This window comes from Pseudophryne corroboree, chromosome 10, assembly GCF_028390025.1.
Source record: "Pseudophryne corroboree isolate aPseCor3 chromosome 10, aPseCor3.hap2, whole genome shotgun sequence".
Lineage (NCBI taxonomy): Eukaryota > Metazoa > Chordata > Amphibia > Anura > Myobatrachidae > Pseudophryne > Pseudophryne corroboree.
Window position 1 is genome coordinate 267,513,630 of NC_086453.1, and position 18,114 is coordinate 267,531,743.

General features: G+C 45.9%; 1 protein-coding gene across 1 annotated transcript in view; it reads right to left on the reverse strand.

The window, feature by feature from the left end:
• Window positions 1–18,114, reverse strand: part of HOATZ (HOATZ cilia and flagella associated protein) — a 168,512-nt gene that overhangs the window by 31,072 nt on the left and 119,326 nt on the right. Inside the window, exon 4 of the mRNA XM_063941903.1 lies at window positions 14,031–14,090. Within this exon, the coding sequence (XP_063797973.1) occupies window positions 14,031–14,090 (60 nt within the window). The remainder of the gene's footprint in view (window positions 1–14,030; window positions 14,091–18,114) is intronic.

Consider the following 18,114-nt stretch of genomic DNA (forward strand, 5'->3'; position numbering starts at 1 on the left):
TCTAGTGCTTTGCATCCGCAGGTCTCAAAAAATTATGGAGAAAAATTACAACATATACTCCTAGCAATATATACGCTCTAGAAAATCAGATTGGTACCATAAAGTTGCTCTATGATACTTATGCTACATATCTATGGAATTATTACTTACTCATGTCGAATTAGTCCTATATTTAGGACACTAAAACTATTGTTCTATACCCCTGAAGTAGTCCATAAAGAGGATGAAACGCGTTGGGTTATTTTTTACAACAGCCTGCAAATCCTGAGGGGGGTTCACCTATGAGCTCACACCCAAAAGGGTGAGGCGGTTAACATCCTACCCGTAGGGAATTAGCAGGTCACTAATAGTTACTACTATATATGAAAATTTATTGCATTGTATGTAGTGTTACTCTTCATGTAAAATTTTTACATCCTTCTGTTCATTTACATGAATAAACTTTTTTAAAGAATCTTAATATTGATGCTTTAAATACTAAAGGGAACTTAAGAAAAAATATTTTATTATTTATATTGGCACACCTAAGGTACTGTATTTTGTCTGTTATCTTTATCATTTGATCCCTGCTAGCAGGGGATCACCATTGGGTTGCTGCCTAACTATTCCCAGTGCAGAAAATAGGAAATTGTTGTAAATAAATAAATAAATAAATAAATATATATATATATATATATATATATATACACACACAACACAAATATCTTTATCTTGCGCTCAAAAGAAAAGCAGCACTACAGGTGAGATCACCGTTGCCAAATCTCAGATTAACATAGACCAGAAAACACAATTCCTGAGTGCGCTGTATTGATTGTATAGATTTGACGGAAGTCCTTCCCAATGGGTATATCTAAACCTGCAATTACTGACTGCAGAGATTCCATCTTTAATCTGTAGTAAGTGTCGTACTGATTGAGACCCTTTAAGTTCAATATTGGCCTGACCGAGCCATCCGGCTTTGGTACCACAAACAGACTGAAATAATAACCCTGACCTTGTTGGTGTACAGGGACCGGAATCAAAACTGCTGCATCCAGCAGAGACTGAATGGCAATTTGCAGAACCGCCCTCTTGTCGTCCGACACAGGCAGTCCTGTCTTGATAAACCGCAGTGGCGGGAGACACTCTATTTTGTAACCTTTTAACACTAAATTGCGGATCCACCCATCTGTGGACGTCTGGAGCCACGCCAACTGGAACGTCTGAAGGCGTGCTCCCACAATTGGAGATCCGAGATCGGCTGGGAGCCCGTCATGCCACTGGCTTGTCAGTGACCTTAGCGTCCTGACGACTGGTGTTGGTTTGTTGGAAACCACGTCCTCGACCTCGTCTACCAGGCGTGGCTGTTCCTCTGCCACGCCCGCGAAAGGACTGAGAGCTAAAGGATTTGAACGCAGGTCCAGAGTATCTCCTTCTAGGTACTGTTGGAGGCAATGGTAAGAAAACAGACTTTCCTCCCGTGGCCTCAGAAATCCATTTGTCCAATTCAGGACCAAACAACTTCTCGCCACCGTAAGGTAATGCCTCTATACCTTTTTTGACCTCCGCCTCCGCTTGCCAAGACCGCAGCCAGAGTGCTCGTCATGCTGTAACTAGCGAGGATGAAAGGCGAGAAGTGAGCTGACAGACGTCAGTAGAAGCTGTACATAGATAATCAGCAGCTTCCCAGATTTGATCAGCGAGAAGTATAAGGTGATCGTCACTTAAGGCAGACTTGAGTTCTGTTATCCATACCATTAACGCCTTAGTTACCCAAATGCCAACCAACCCAGGTCTAAGCAACACTCCTGCTGCTGTATACATGGACTTTAGCATAGCTTCTATTTTACGGTCCGAAGGGTCTTTAAGCGTAGTAGCAGTTGGTACTGGTATGGTTAATTTCTTTGTAAGTTTAGACACAGACGAATCCACCAATGGTGGATTCTCCCATGTAGCTGTCACAGACTCTGGAAACGGGTAACTAGACTTAAATCTGCGAGGTATAGAAAACCGTTTATCCGGATTCTTTCGTGTTTCTAGTAACATCTTATTAAGAGATTCCGAAACAGGAAAACACATTGGAGTTCTCTGTCGTTTAGTAAAGACGACTTCATCATTTGTCAGAGGCTCCTCAGTTTCTGTAAACTTCAGAGACTGACGCACCGCTCTGATGAGATTATCAATGCCCGGGCTGTCAAAATCGTCACTATCTGACTGCTGGTCTACTTTGCCCTCCTCACCGTCATCTTGCGCAAAGAGGTCTGGCATAGAATCGTCAGAATGCAACATAGCAGAAACTGGTAAATCATAAGACAAATGAAATTTCTCCCTTTTACCCAAAGTGGACTTGGACTTTTGGCAAGGCTGAGACCCCTCCGGTAGTTCTAGCGGTCTCACCCTAGACTCAGATCTTGCCGCTTCCCGCTCTTGTCGAGCGGCGGCCAATTCTGATTGCAATCCAGCCATAACCTGTGTTAGCATAGCCCATGGAGGGTCCGGGGATGAAACCGGCTTTGTAACCGGAGTCAAACTTGTATTCGTAGCTGAATCCACAAAACATACTGTACATGTGGTAGATCCATCCGGTAACACATTCTTACAGACATGGCAGTGAAACTGCTTTTTTATTTTTGCTGGTGCCTTACTCATTATGCAGACAGACAACACAAAATACAAAGACAGACAACTTGCACGACTAAGGTGTCTCTCTCTCTCTCTATATATATATATATATATATATATATATATATCTCTGGCCAAGTGCAGTGCACGCCAGTCTATATGAAATCTGATCCCAAATTCCCACCAACACCCCTGCACCTTCTGTGGAGTAGAGATGTAGTACAGGAACGTCTGGAATCACAACAGGAAGAAACAGGAAGCATGGTTAAAATGGCCCCCCCATGCTTACAGTATAAAACAAAGTGCAGATTATAACTTCCCAAACAGATATAATCAGTGAATATCCTGTTAAAAAAGGCTTAATAGCCTCTCTATCTAATAACCCATGCAGCGTTCTGCTGCTGCTATGGGCACACTCTCCCCCCTTGTGTGTGTGCTTCCCCCCCCGTACTCCGTGTACCGCTATCTATTACACAGAGCCGGGGTTTACCTGCGGGGAGCTGAGGTAGAGGGAGCCGGGGAGCTGAGGTAGAGGGAGCCGGGGAGCGGTAGCGGGAGCCGGGGAGCACACTGCATAGAGCCGTGGAGCGGCGGCTATGCATGGTGAATGCGGCCGGCGCGGCTCTGTGAGCGGCGGGAGGCAGCACAGCGGCGGTGACCAGGTAGCGGCGGCGGGCCATCACATAGCGGCGGTGTTCTTGGAAGCGGCGACGGGCGGCTACAAACAACAGTGTCCCCACACAGCGGGGCGGCAGCGTGAGCTGACCGCCCCGTCCCCAACATACCTGGACGCCTTGTAGTGAGGGCTATGACTGGCCTTCTTCTGCAAGCTCCGTCCAGCTTCTCCTGCAGGTAGTCCTGCCCGTGGCTGTGAGGGAGCTCTGTTTAGAGAGGCCCGACACGCCAGTAGCTGCTTTTAAGCAGCTTCCACTATCCCGGACCCACGCCTATTGGAAGGGGGGAAGGGATGTGGAAAATGTTGTAAAAAAAGAAAACATCAAAAATAAAAATAAAAATATTCAAAAAGTAGTGTGGATATTCCACACAAGCCTTGTTGCTACTATGAGCACAGAAAAAACACTGAGATACTCTGGGATATGGAGGGGAGGAGAGTTCTAAATTTAACTATTCAGTGCCTTGTTCCTATGGAAGCCGTCCATATCCCAAGAGTACTCCAGTGATCCCTAGTGGATGAAAAAGAAATAGGAATATTTACCGGTGCATGTGCAGGTAAGACCCGGACCATATGTCCAACTGGTCCCGCAAAACAATTCTGGCATTTGACCTGCTCACCGAATGGCTTTGTAGGCCGCAACCATCTTCCGCATCAACGAAAGGTATCGACGGGTTTACACTGTTGCAAACCTGATCCGACTCTGGATCATCAGATCTCTTTCCACAGGAAAAAACAAACTCTTAACTGATCAGTATCTAAACTTATTCCCAACTCCGACCTCAGCGTCGTTGGGATCAACAGCAATTCTTTGTGACGAAGAACTGTCAAAGAGAAACAACGAATTGTGTTATGATTCTAGTACTCAGGTCTGGGGTGATCTTATGTGAAGAGACCTGAATACCGGAACGTAATGCTGGGAAAGGGGAAAGGAATGGGATTAGCCCCTGGCACCCTATCTCCGTTGTCTCGCCCGTGCTGTCAGTACACTCTTGCGAGACTATGGTTTCTTGAGCCCATGGCAGCCGCGTTTGAAGGGCGGATTACGTCTGCCCAACTTCGATGCCCCCTCAGGTCTTAATGGGAGACAAAGAGTGAACCGAGACAGGGAGCTAACAAGGGGCCCTCTAACTAAACAACAAGGCCAGGGGCTACTAACAAACCTAAAACTAAAGTATGTGCGGATTTCCGCCAGGGAAAAGGACAACCAAAATACTCCACTTGTCCACTCTCCTACACGGCACCGCCGAGTACCGGAGAGGACTGTGGAAGCGGATACCTCCGCAAATGCTCCAAAACCAGCAAACAATATTAAGCGGCCTAGGCCGCAGCACACGGCAGAGCTGTCACTCACGAAACCAAGCGAGATCCTCAATAGAGTGTCACAGGTAAATGAGGACCGGGAGAATTCCTTGGGATGAGATGACAAACACCAAGACTCAGGAACTCTGAAGACTGGAACGATCGGACACAGCAGACCAGGAACAGATCTAAACCAAACATGAGCAGCATGCAGGAAGCTATCACCGGCGTCTGTGTGAGACACTGAGAAGGCATTTAACAGGGAATTCCCCAATCAGAGTCCAGAGCCTGATTACCACCAATGTCGTGCAGCTGCCCTGCTGCACGACCAGAAACATGTGTGCATAGTGATTAACCCACCCTGGAACGGGGAACGCGGTCCGCCCGTGGCGTCCCCGTTGCTAGGGTCCCGGCGGCTCGGCGTGCCCGGCGTCCTAGCGTTGCTAGGGAGCCGGCGGCTCAGCGCACACGGCGTCCCAGCGTTGCTAGGGACCCGGCGGCTAAGTGCGCTCGGCATCCCTAGTTGCTAGGCGCCGGGCCGGGAGGACGTCCCGGACCGCGGCGCCTAACAGTACCCCCCCCCTTGAGGAGGGGTCAACGAACCCCTAAAGCCAGGCTTCTGAGGAAATTCCTGAAAGAACAGCTTCTTGAGTCTAGGGGCATGCAGATCCTTATCCAGGACCCAAGACCTTTCCTCCGGACCATAGCCTTTCCAGTGAACCAAAAAGTAAAGCCGGCCTCGGGACACTTTAGAATCTAAAACCTTCTCTACCAAGAACTCCTGTTGTCCCTGCACATCCACTGGAGATCTACCCTGGAGGGTCCTCCGAGGAAATCTCCTGGAAGAAACACATTGTTTCAACAGGGAACAGTGGAAAGTATTTCCAATTCTGAGAGATCTTGGCAAGCGTAACCGAAAAGCAACTGGGTTGACCTTCTCAATAATAAGAAATGGTCCAATAAATTTAGGTCCCAGTCTAGCCGAGGGTTGTCGGAGCTTGATGTTACGAGTTGACAACCATACCTTTACTCCCACCTTAAAAGTGCAAGGACGTCGGAGTCTATCAGAAAATTTATTTTCTTGGAAGGCCGCTTTTCTGAGGGCAAGGTGCACTTTTCTCCAAATTGCTCTGAGATGGGAGGTTAAGGTCAACGGGGAAACTGGAGAATGATGGAAAAAAGAATTGGCTCTAGGATGAAAACCAAAGACTGAAAAGAATGGGGACTCCTTGGTGGAGGAATGACAAGAATTATTATAAGCAAATTCGGCCAAAGGAAGAAACTCGGACCAATCATTCTGGAGTTTGGCCGAATACAAGCGTAAGTACTGTTTTAATGACTGGTTGACTCGTTCGGTTTGCCCGTTAGACTGTGGATGGTAACCAGATGTTAAAGACAGTTTCATCTTCAATGAGGCACAAAAACGTTTCCAGAAACGTGCGATGAATTGCGGACCCCGATCAGAGACAACATCAGTGGGCAAACCATGGAGCCTGAACACATGACGGAGAAACAAAACTGCCAACCCTTGAGCAGAGGGTAATCGGGGAAGAGCAATGAAATGAGCCATTTTACTAAAACGGTCCACTACCACCCAAATGACTCGCAATCCGGCTGAAAGGGGAAGGTCCACCACGAAATCCATGGAAATATGAGACCATGGCCTGAGAGGAACGGCTAAAGGCATGAGTTGCCCGATAGGCAATGAACGAGGAACCTTATGCTGTGCACAAACCTGACAGGAATGGACGAATTCCTTAACGTCTTTAGAAAGACTCGGCCACCACACAGAGCGAGAGACTAACTCCAAGGTCTTAGTGATACCCGGATGCCCCGAGACTTTGTTGTCATGAAACTCAGTTAAAACAGTGCCTCTCAAAAATTCGGGGACAAAAAGACGACCAGCAGGAGTAAGTCTAGGAGCTTGGTGTTGAAGCTGGTTTAACTGAGTAAATAAATCCTGTGTGAGGCCTGCCCGGATGACTGAAGATGGAACTATGGGGGTAGTGACAGGATTGCTATTGTGAACTGGAAGAAAGCAACGTGACAGGGCATCAGCTTTCGTATTCTTGGAACCAGGCCTGAAGGTAATTATAAACCTGAAACGAGTAAAAAACAATGCCCAACGTGCCTGCCGAGCATTAAGTCGTTTGGCTGATTCAATATATTGCAGGTTCTTATGGTCAGTAAAAACAGTAATGGTATGCCTAGCTCCCTCCAACCAATGCCTCCATTCCTCGAAAGCCCATTTTACTGCCAGTAATTCCCGATTACCAACGTCATAGTTGGATTCAGCGGAGGAGAATTTCCTGGACATGAAAGCACAAGGATGTAACTCCTGAGACTCCAGATCTTCCTGAGAAAGGATTGCTCCCACTCCAACCTCTGAGGCATCAACCTCCACAATAAAGGGAAGCTCCGGATTAGGATGTCTAAGGACAGGAGCCGAGACAAAGGCCTGTTTCAAGGCCCGGAAGGCTAACTCAGCTTCATGCGACCAATTGGAGGGATCCGCTCCTTTCTTAGTCAAAGCTACTATGGGAGCGACTAGGTCAGAAAAAGTATGAATGAACCGCCTATAATAATTAGCAAACCCTAAAAAGCGCTGAATTGCTTTTAAATTTGTGGGTTGCGCCCAATTAAGGATGGCCTGGAGCTTTTTCGGTTCCATGAAAAATCCCTGGGGAGAAATAATATACCCCAAGAAAGACACCTCTGTGATGTGAAAATCACACTTCTCAAGCTTAGCATATAAATGATTCTCTCGTAACTTTTGAAGAACCAGACGCACCTGGGTAACATGTTGTTCCATAGACTCAGAGTATATCAAAATGTCGTCTAGATAAACGACCACGAACTTCCCAAGGAAGTCACGGAGAACATCGTTAATGAGGTCTTGAAAAACCGCCGGAGCATTTGACAGGCCGAACGGCATCACCAGGTATTCATAGTGACCCGACTGAGTGCTGAAAGCCGTCTTCCACTCATCCCCAGATTTTATTCGGATGAGGTTGTAAGCTCCCCTAAGATCAATTTTCGAAAAGATCACGGCGGAGCGTAACTGATCAAAAAGCACTGAAATTAAGGGCAAAGGATAGGTGTTTTTCACAGAGATTTTATTCAAGGCCCTAAAATCAATACATGGTCTAAGCGACCCATCTTTTTTCTCAACAAAGAAAAATCCTGCACTCAATGGAGATTTAGAAGGTCTAATAAAACATTTCTTAAGGCTTTCCTGAATATAATTATTCATGGCCGTGGTTTCTGGCCCGGACAGGGCATATAATCTCCCCTTAGGCAAAGTGGCACCTGGAACTAACTTTATTGCACAGTCGTAGGACCGATGGGGAGGCAGAATGTCCGCATTGCCTTTAGAGAACACATCGGCAAAATCCTGATATTCCACAGGAATAAGTTCTGGGACTACTGCAGCAACCCGGACTGGATGGGAAATACATTCCTTAACACAAAAAGGACCCCATTGGGAAATCTCCCCGGACCGCCAATCAATGGTGGGATTATGAAAGGCAAGCCAAGGCCGACACCAATGAACTGAGGCTGCCAAAGGAAATCTTAACAGGAACTAGGAGAGAATCGTTTGAGGAGATAAGCTGCAGACCTAAGTGAACCCCCTCACAATTCACTTGGTCAGAGCGTTTCCCGACTTGTTCGGGCAGTTGCGAGCAATGTGTCCCTTACCACCACAGTACAAACAGAGACCAGAACTTAATCTTCTGGTTCTTTCCTCTGGGGACAGCCGGGAGAGACCCATTTGCATGGGCTCCTCGGCGTCCTCTGGACAGGTATAAACACAAGGACTAGGCCTAAAAGTTGTTCCTCTTTCAGCCCTCCGCTCTCGGAGAGGACGATCTATTTTAATAGCGAGCTCCATGAGTTTATCGAGAGTCTCAGGAGCGGGGTACTGAAGGAGACTGTCTTTAATAAGTTCAGATAAACCGAGGCGAAACTGACTGCGCAGGGCCGGGTCATTCCAGCCACAGTCGTTCGACCAACGGCAAAATTCGGTACAATACACCTATGCTGGATTTTTCCCTTGTTTAAGAGCACGTAGGTGACTCTCAGCTGACGCCTCTCTATCTGGGTCATCATACAACAGACCTAATGATTTAAAAAAGGCGTCTACCGATAACAAAGCAGGATCTTCAGTTTTTAACCCAAACGCCCAGGTCTGTGGATCCCCCTGGAGCAATGACATAATAATCCCAACCCGCTGAGATTCAGTACCAGAGGAACGAGGCCTTAAACGAAAATATAGCTTACAAGCTTCTTTAAAATTAAAAAAATCTTTTCGGTTACCCGAAAAACGGTCGGGTAAATGCATCTTTGGTTCCGGGACCACACTCGGGGAGGCTCGCAAAAGATCTTCCTGCGATCTCACCCGAAGAGAAAGGTCCTGAACCATCTGAGTTAGTTCTTGAACTTGATTAGCAAAAAGCTGACCGGGATTTGGTCCTAACCCTGCCGGATTCATGAAGCCGGATTTTATTCTCACCAAAACAGAATGGGAAAAAATTCAAAATCCCTTTTTTTTTTTTTTTTTAAAGTTTTTGGGCCGGTGATAATGTTATGATTCTAGTACTCAGGTCTGGGGTGATCTTATGTGAAGAGACCTGAATACCGGAACGTAATACTAGGAAAGGGGAAAGGAATGGGATTAGCCCCTGGCACCCTATCTCCGTTGTCTCGCCCGTGCTGTCAGTACACTCTTGCGAGACTATGGTTTCTTGAGCCCATGGCAGCAGCGTTTGAAGGGCGGATTACGTCTGCCCAACTTCGATGCCCCCTCAGGTCTTAATGGGAGACAAAGAGTGAACCGAGACAGGGAGATAACAAGGGGCCTTCTAACTAAACAACAAGGCCAGGGGCTACTAACAAACCTAAAACTAAAGTATGTGCGGATTTCCGCCAGGGAAAAGGACAACCAAAATACTCCACTTGTCCACTCTCCTACACGGCACCGCCGAGTACCGGAGAGGACTGTGGAAGCGGATACCTCCGCAAATGCTCCAAAACCAGCAAACAATATTAAGCGGCCTAGGCCGCAGTACACGGCAGAGCCGTCACTCACGAAACCAAGCGAGATCCTCAATAGAGTGTCACAGGTAAATGAGGACCGGGAGAATTCCTTGGGATGAGATGACAAACACCAAGACTCAGGAACTCTGAAGACTGGAACGACCGGACACAGCAGACCAGGAACAGATCTAAACCAAACATGAGCAGCATGCAGGAAGCTATCACCGGCGTCTGTGTGAGACACTGAGAAGGCATTTAACAGGGAATTCCCCAGAGTCAGAGCCTGATTACCACCAATGTCGTGCAGCTGCCCTGCTGCACGACCAGAAACATGTGTGCATAGTGATTAACCCACCCTGCAACGGGGAACGCGGTCCGCCCGTGGCATCCCCGTTGCTAGGGTCCCGGCGGCTCGGCGCGCCCGGCGTCCTAGCGTTGCTAGGGAGCCGGCGGCTCAGCGCGCACGGCGTCCCAGCGTTGCTAGGGACCCGGCGGCTAAGTGCGCTCGGCGTCCCTAGTTGCTAGGCGCCGGGCCGGGAGGACGTCCCGGACCGCGGCGCCTAACAGAATTGTACCATTTGTTTCTTGACCTCGCCGCAGTCAGGAGAGCGTCCCAGTATAGAAAAATAATGGCTCTTACTATAGAAGAAAACCATCACACCACCATCACTCTAGTGAAATGGCAATGACAATCCTCAATAGCAAAAATAGATAAGTTTAATGCGGATGACACCGCACTTAAAACCTCTTTCTTCTTTTACAGGTCGGAAATCCCTGCCCTGAGAGATTCCAAGTTGTAGTTCAACTTCTTAAGAAGAAATCTTTTTGGGATTGGTCTGACCGAGCTGTCCAGTCTCAGAAGCACGAAAAAGTCTGAATAACAGCTTATTCCCTTTCTCTCTTTTTTTTTTATGACAGGGACAGCAGGAACCAAGCCTTGTATGGCGTCGCCTACTACCTCCCCGTCCATAGGAGAATCGGTAAGATCGATTTTAAAAAACAGCGAGGGGAATCATCTGGAAACTCGAGTATGTCCCCCTACGGACTGTATTCCTAACTCACTGTGTCAAGTCCATTCCAGGACTGACTGAGGAGTAGACGCGTTCCCACCGGTGTGGGCTCCGGCAAGATAGACCCAGCGAACTACGGTGGACTTGGTAGAAACATAGGACGATATCTTGCTCTGCGAACTTGAAAAGTCCGCAGACCTATTACCTTTTCACCTTCCTGCAAAGAAGGGGAAAACAAAACGGTTTCCGACCGGTCAAAATGACTGCATCCCACAAAAAATGCATCACCAACCGTTGTGACGGAACATAGCTCAGGACGGTAGACATACCAGTGGTATCTGCCGAGATCCACTTAACCAAGCAATCCCCAAACCAGATTATCCCTTCATAGAGAAGATGCTCCAGTATTTCTCAGAGTCAGTGCATACCTTTTGTAGTTGCACGGCAGCATGCTGCAATGTTCTAGGACCCAAGGAATATCCCATTTCTCCCCAGGGTAATTATATCAGATAACAAGGTAACAGACCATCTTTGAATACAAGTACACCCCCATGCGCATGTAATGCAAATATCATCAAAGCATATAATTAATATTATAACTTAGCTTCCTGTATACGATCCTTGGTGACAGGGCCCCGTGTAAACCAGGGGTAGACATTCACTTTATTCCATCCATGGCGGGAGAAGAATAACCACTCGGACTCCTCTTGAGGATTCGAGACCATCTTGTCATGGCTGACCTAGAGCTTCATCAACAGAGCGACCAGCACATGAGAAAGAATAACTTTACTTCAGCATTCATAATAAATTGTAATATAACTGTACACATTTAAATACACATATACCTATATATACACATCTCATATATATATATATATATATATATATACACACACATATATATATATATATCTAGAGAAGATAGAATAATGGGGGGCGCCAATAGTGCATTAAAAGATGACAATTTATTGACACATCATAAAACAGGTCTAAAAATGTAAGCGTACCAAAGATGGCGGTATAATCACCGCTGATACATTTGTTTTAAAATCAAAGATACAAGATGGATTCACCACTGCATGTTGCCTTGTTCAGCGTCCATCCATAAGCCATGGGGCCGTCACTGAAGTCTTCTGTTCTTCTAATACTCACCCGGCTTCTTTCTTCTGGCTTTGTGAGGGGAGTGACGGCGCGGCTCCGGGAACGAGCAGCTAGGCGAACCAAGTGATCAGATCCTCTGGAGCTAATGGTGTCCAGTAGCCTAAGAAGCAGAGCCCTTGAACTCAGAAGAAGTAGGTCTGCTTCTCTCACCTCACTCCCACGATGCAGGGAGCCTGTAGCCAGCAGGTCTCCCTGAAAATAAGAAACCTAACAAAGTCTTTTCAGAGAAACTCAGGAGAGCTCCCCTAGTGTGTGTTCAGTCTCCGAAGTCGGTGAAGGCCCATTCTACCAGGAAGGTGGGCTCTTCTTGGGCGGATGCCCATGGAGTCTCGGTGGTTCAACTTTGCAGAGCGGCTAGTTGGTCGGGTTCAAACACTTTTCCTAAGTTCTACAAGTTTGATACCCTTGCTGATGAGGACCTCAGGTTTGCTCAATCGGTGCTGCAGAGTTGTCTGCACTCTCCCGCCCGGTCTGGAGCTTTGGTATAAACCCCATGGTCCTTTTGGAACCCCAGCATCCTCTAGGACGTAGGATAAAATAGTATTTTAATACCTACCGGTAAATCCTTTTCTCTTAGTCCGTAGAGGATGCTGGTCGCCCGTCCCAGTGCGTACTGTATCTGCAGCTGTTGGTTGTCGTTACACTCATGTGGTGTTTCTTTGCAGTCAAGTCTGTTGCTGCGGTTATTCGTGCCATGACATACGATATGTGATTATCGGTCATGATACACACAAGTTGTGTTACGTTTTCGGTCAGCATTTTGCTGTATGGTTTTTCCATGCCGTCAGCTGGTGTTCTATTGAATGCCACGTTCTGCGGCATGTTCGAGGTGTGAGCTGGTATGACACTCACCGTATTTAAACAATAAAATCTTTCCTCGAAATGTCCGTCTCTCTGGGCACAGTTTTCTAACTGAAGTCTGGAGGAGGGGCATAGAGGGAGGAGCCAGTTCACACCCATTCAAAGTCTTATAGTGTGCCCATGTCTCCTGCGGATCCCGTCTATACCCCATGGTCCTTTTGGAACCCCAGCATCCTCTAGGACGTAGGAGAAAATGGTATTAAATCACCCTAAAGCAAGTAACAATGGGGGGTATTCAATTATTTAGGTTTAATAGAGCTTTTTGTTATTGGAGGTCCAGGTAGGAGGGGGGTGGCGCTATGAATCATGTCACTGTGAACAGCCCTCTGCGACGTGACATTGTAATTTGTGGCACTGTTTCTCGAGGCCATGTTACCACTCACCGCAAATTACATCATTACACCCATGCCCCATAATGAGGCAGGATTGTGTACTCTCCCGGAAGCAAGGAGAACTCCCCCAAATTCAGAAGTCTCCTGAAATTCAGGGAGAGTAGACAACTATGATTTTCTGCATACTTGCATACGCTCTCAGAACATCAGACTCTCTAAGTCCACGCAGAGACTCAGGTCACCCTAACGCATCCCGTCCTCCTGATGGCGTAATCGCCCAGCCCCTGCACTGTCCACCTGCATCTACTATCCACAATATTTTAACTGGACATTTGTTCTAACAGGCAATAAGTTATCCTAGCAGATGATGTGAACAGGGATAACTACTGGATTTATCATCTTTTTATGTTTCGTTTGGTATAATAAGAGTTTTCTTTTTCAATCTCAAACTTGTTACATTACAGCTAGCCATCTAGTGTGCCAGGGTACAGGTGAGACACTCACCAGCCTAAGTGCTTCTTCTGCATGAGCCAGTCTGCCCACACAGCCAAAAGAGGAATAATTATTTCCACGCTGTTCTTAGATTATGTTTACAAACAGTAAACATTGATCAACAGAAAACTAATCTGGCAGATGAAAGCTCAAGCAGTAATTACAGCTGCAGCAGTTCTGCAATGGGAGAACCTACAATGTATTATTAATAAACAATTTAAAAAGAGATCAATAAGGATCAGGATGGCAGGCTGAGAACGGCGGTGCAATGGTTTCATAAATCACTGGCAGTAGCTGTAGTAGCGCTGGCAGTTTGATGTACAGTGTCTTACACTGCCATACTGCGGTACCAATCTATAATGAGTGCCTCTGCATTACCTTGTTAAATATCATCCACCCACATTATTAAACCTAACACAGAGCCAGTACGCAATCACATCACCGGACACCTTACAGGCAAATATATATTGATTGTGTATTTTTTGCACTGTATACAATATTTGGTGTAATATAGAATGAAATGCAAGTTATGTATTATTTATGTAACGCTGTTATATCTACCTTAATGCGATCCTCTCTTTGTTTTTTCAGCAATGCTAGAATTTCTTCCCTTCTTTTAGCCTTTAGATGATAAATAAAATGCAAGAAAATCAAAGGTTAATGACCCACAGATTTCAGCACATTACTGTTTATTGCAGGCGTAATTTAGCTTTTAAAAAGTTCCAGAGACGAGAAAGACTAAAGGCCCCCGTCCACTAGTGCGATATGGGCTGTTTTTATGCCATTGAGACGAATTGCTGAGACGGACTGCATGGAAAGTGTCACATTGCATGTTCTTTTTGTGCGATTGCGATGCAAGGAGCGCTCCCGCGTGTCTCCCATCCTAATCGCAGATCACACGTGCTGCACGCTATATTTATCTCAATCACACAGAGATAGGTTTAATAACGTTAGATTGCATGAGATAAATCACATGTAAAAAAATACACTCAAGTAGCAAATCGCAATTACAGGGCTCCTGGGAAGCTCCCAGCCAGATTGCCGGAAAAATGGATCCAACTCATTGCTGAGATAAAACTCCTTAGTAGATGGGGGCCTTAAGAAAATAGTACCTACAGATGTGTACATCAAAGTTTCGGCAGCTTATCAGTGCTGAATACTGTATATCTGAGATGAGCTTTCATGGTTGGCAAGGCTTTGATTCTATAGAGCTACTGCAATTTCTGCAGCCTGCTTATCATCAGCCACAAAAGGTGAAAATAGGGGACAATATCTTGTCATATATAACCCTACTTGATTACTCTCCCATAACGTCTGGTATACCCCCAGGGAAATAGAATAACATCCTGAATTGTGTCACCACTTCCCCCTGAACATCCCACTTGTACATCCTCCTATAACAAGTTTACACACTGTGTCTTGCATCTTAAATATTCATATGCTATTGCTGTTTTTAGACATTTGTTTGAGAATACTACTTTTGCCAGTGTGTGTGCATGGGGTGGGGGTAAATGGTAGTATGTAAAGTTTACTGGCCTTTTAATTGACCACTAACTTGTGTCTTGGTCCGGGTATGTACTGAGGTTGGTGTGACTACTACCAGTGTCAAGGGTGTAGGCTGAAAGGGCGTCACAGTTTCCCATTACTCCTAGCATTCATTCCTGTCTCTGGCTAATGCACACACAGCATGTAGTGGCACCAGAGAGACGGGTGGTGTGGATGGAGGGGGATGTTAATGTTGTACTTAGTTGTGCCACAGGGAAAGGGGTGATGTTTTAAAGAAGTGACATAGTGAAGGGGTGAGGTGGTGGGAAGGGTGGTTTGTGGAGCCCTGCTTGGCCTGGCCAGGATGCTAAAGAGTTCTGATATGGCTCTGTGTAGGTCTCTTTCCAGTCTGAAATAACCATCAAACCAGAGCCTCATACAGTATCTTAAATTCAAATAGGCAATCAGTGTATTAAAGTGACACTTTTGTCCATACTTTGAGTCAATCAGAAGTGGCATGAATGAACAGAGGTACAACTGTGTTTAACTTTTTTTAACAAGTATCACAACAAAACTTATTTTACTGCAGTACCTGAATTTTTTTTAACTTTTTTAAAGAGTTTTTTTTCAAAATCTTCACGTTTTTAACACTTATTTTTATTGTAAGAGACATGTAGGGAGATTGGATGGCCTCTTGGCTCTAAGGGACAAATGTCACTATTCAGTACTGTGAGGCAGTGCATCATAGCATGTGCCTTCCCTGGGTTCCGATGCTCCATGCTAAACTTCTGTGCACACCAGCCATTATGGGTGGGTGGGGTAAGGTAGGGTTGGATGAGCAACAGTGGGCAAGGGGGAAGGGGGTTGTCAAGAGGTGGTGAAGTCTGTAAGTCTAATTTGTACTGGTCCCCACAATTTTTTGGAATTGGAAATTAAAGTGAGCCTGGAAAAAAATAATAATATGAAAGTGGCCTCATGTAGGAGGGACATCAGCTGTGGGCATTTAAAATGTTGGGAAATGTGGGCCCGATTCATGTTTGTAAGTAAAGCAAAAAAAGCAAGTAACTATGGGGGTAATTCAAACCCGATCGCTGCTGTGCGTTTGGTGCGAACAAAACGATCGCACGAGTGATCGCAAGATGACTGACGACTGACAGGAAGAGGCCTTTTGTGGGTGGCAACTGACCGTTTTAGAGGAGTGTCCGGAAAAAACGCAGGAGGATCCAGGCGTTTGGAGGGAGGGTTTCTGACGTCAGCTCCGGCCCCGATCATCGCAGCGGCTGAGTAAGTCCTGGGCTGTGCAGAGACTGCAAAAACTTATGTTTGTGCAGCTCTCCTGCACATGCGATCGCACACCTACACAGCGAATTCCCCCTCCCCCTGTAGGCGGGGACTACCTGATCGCAGGGATGCAAATAATGCACCCTAGAGATCAGGTCTGAATTAGGCCCTATGTGTCTGGAACAAACCATGTTGCCATGGTTTCTGTGCAGGGTGAATAGTGGCTGCTTTTGCATTTGGCCCACACGTTAGACAGCTGTATTTTTACACAATTTAGAGTTTTAACTCATCCCACCCAAATCTAAATCTCTCTGCAAATGTTATATCTGACCCACTTGCAGTGCAACACGGTATTGCCCTGTTACTTGCTTTTTTGCTTTACTTACAAGCATTTATCAGGCCCTGTGTCCTAACTACCAATCATGCTAAAATAATAACCTGACAGTAGCACAAGCAATAGTAATTATCAATGCAAAAGCAGGGTTTGGTGCAGACACTGAAATGATTTATGGAACAGAACATTCCTGCAAAGTGAGATAAATGATGCATCCTATGTGTTTGCATTGCAGTATATAGCTGGGAGCTGTCATCTGCTGTCAGAAAGTTTAAGAGTTAGATACTTTTCTCTATTCTTCATAAATATGTTTTCTCCTGGTTTACCTAAAACCACTGTAAGACAATCCCTGACGTGGGATCGTGTTAAGGGCAATACATGTTCCTTCCATAGCATGTGAGATGAGGGTATTAGATAATTCTGAGTCACTCATAGTGGCATATCAATTTGCTGCAGGGTTTATCCTGTGGCTAATTACCGAACCAGGATGATTAAGTTAGAGGGTATTAACTGGCACTTTAATCCCCGCTTCAGAAGCTGAAATAGGCACCATCAGGGATAATGTGCAGGAAAAACCCATTGATTCCACAGTTACCCGGAATCAGTGAATTTTCATTTGTTAACCCCTGAATTATGACACAGAGAAACGGCGGCAGCGGGACCAATTAAATATGCTCCATACTTGCGGAAATGTGCATAAGCAGACTTTTACGCATGCACAATTGCTAAAAATTGCATGTTACCATAGAAAGCTATGGTAACTATTTTTGTGAACTAAAACTGGAGGTCGCCCCGTTGGTAAATTGACGCAATTAGTAAATATTACAACAATCCTCCAAAACTGGTTGTTTTCATGGGGTCGACAGTAAAAAATACCATACAAAATAGGTGCATATGGAGCTAACATTGCATGTAAATTATACGGAGGGAGAAAGTCTAACTGAAGACAGAAGTGCTGTGTAAGACTCTTGTAGAGGATACAGTATACAATGCCACATTCTATTTATCTAAAATTGATTAGAAAATACTAACCTAATATTAAAGACAAAAAAAAGGCATTACTGTGATATCGAATGATGATAGGAGCAGGATCTCAGTGGTCAAAATCCCGACACGGAGATTGCTGATGGATCCCCGAGGTGAGTCTGGGTTAGGATTAGGCACTAGGGGGGAGGGTTAGGATTAGGGTGTGGGGGCATGGGGGGGGGGGGGTAGGGTTAGGCTGGGGTGGGCGGTTAGGGTTAGGCAGTGGGACGGGATGGTTAGGGTTAGGCTGCAGGAGGGATGGGTTAGGGATAGTGGAAGGGTTAAAATACTTACCCAGAAGCCATCTACATTCTAAGCATTGGGATTCCACTGTTGGGATTACAACCGTCGGGATCCCGACCACTGGGATTTAATTAGATCCAACCAGATGATAAGTGTGTCTATTAATATTACTAGGTTTTATTTATAATTAATCCTCTGCACTTCCAAATCCTTCTAGAGGTGCACAGAACTACAGTGCCCAGGAAGGCTTATCTGTGCCCGCTAAAAGACCTTAGG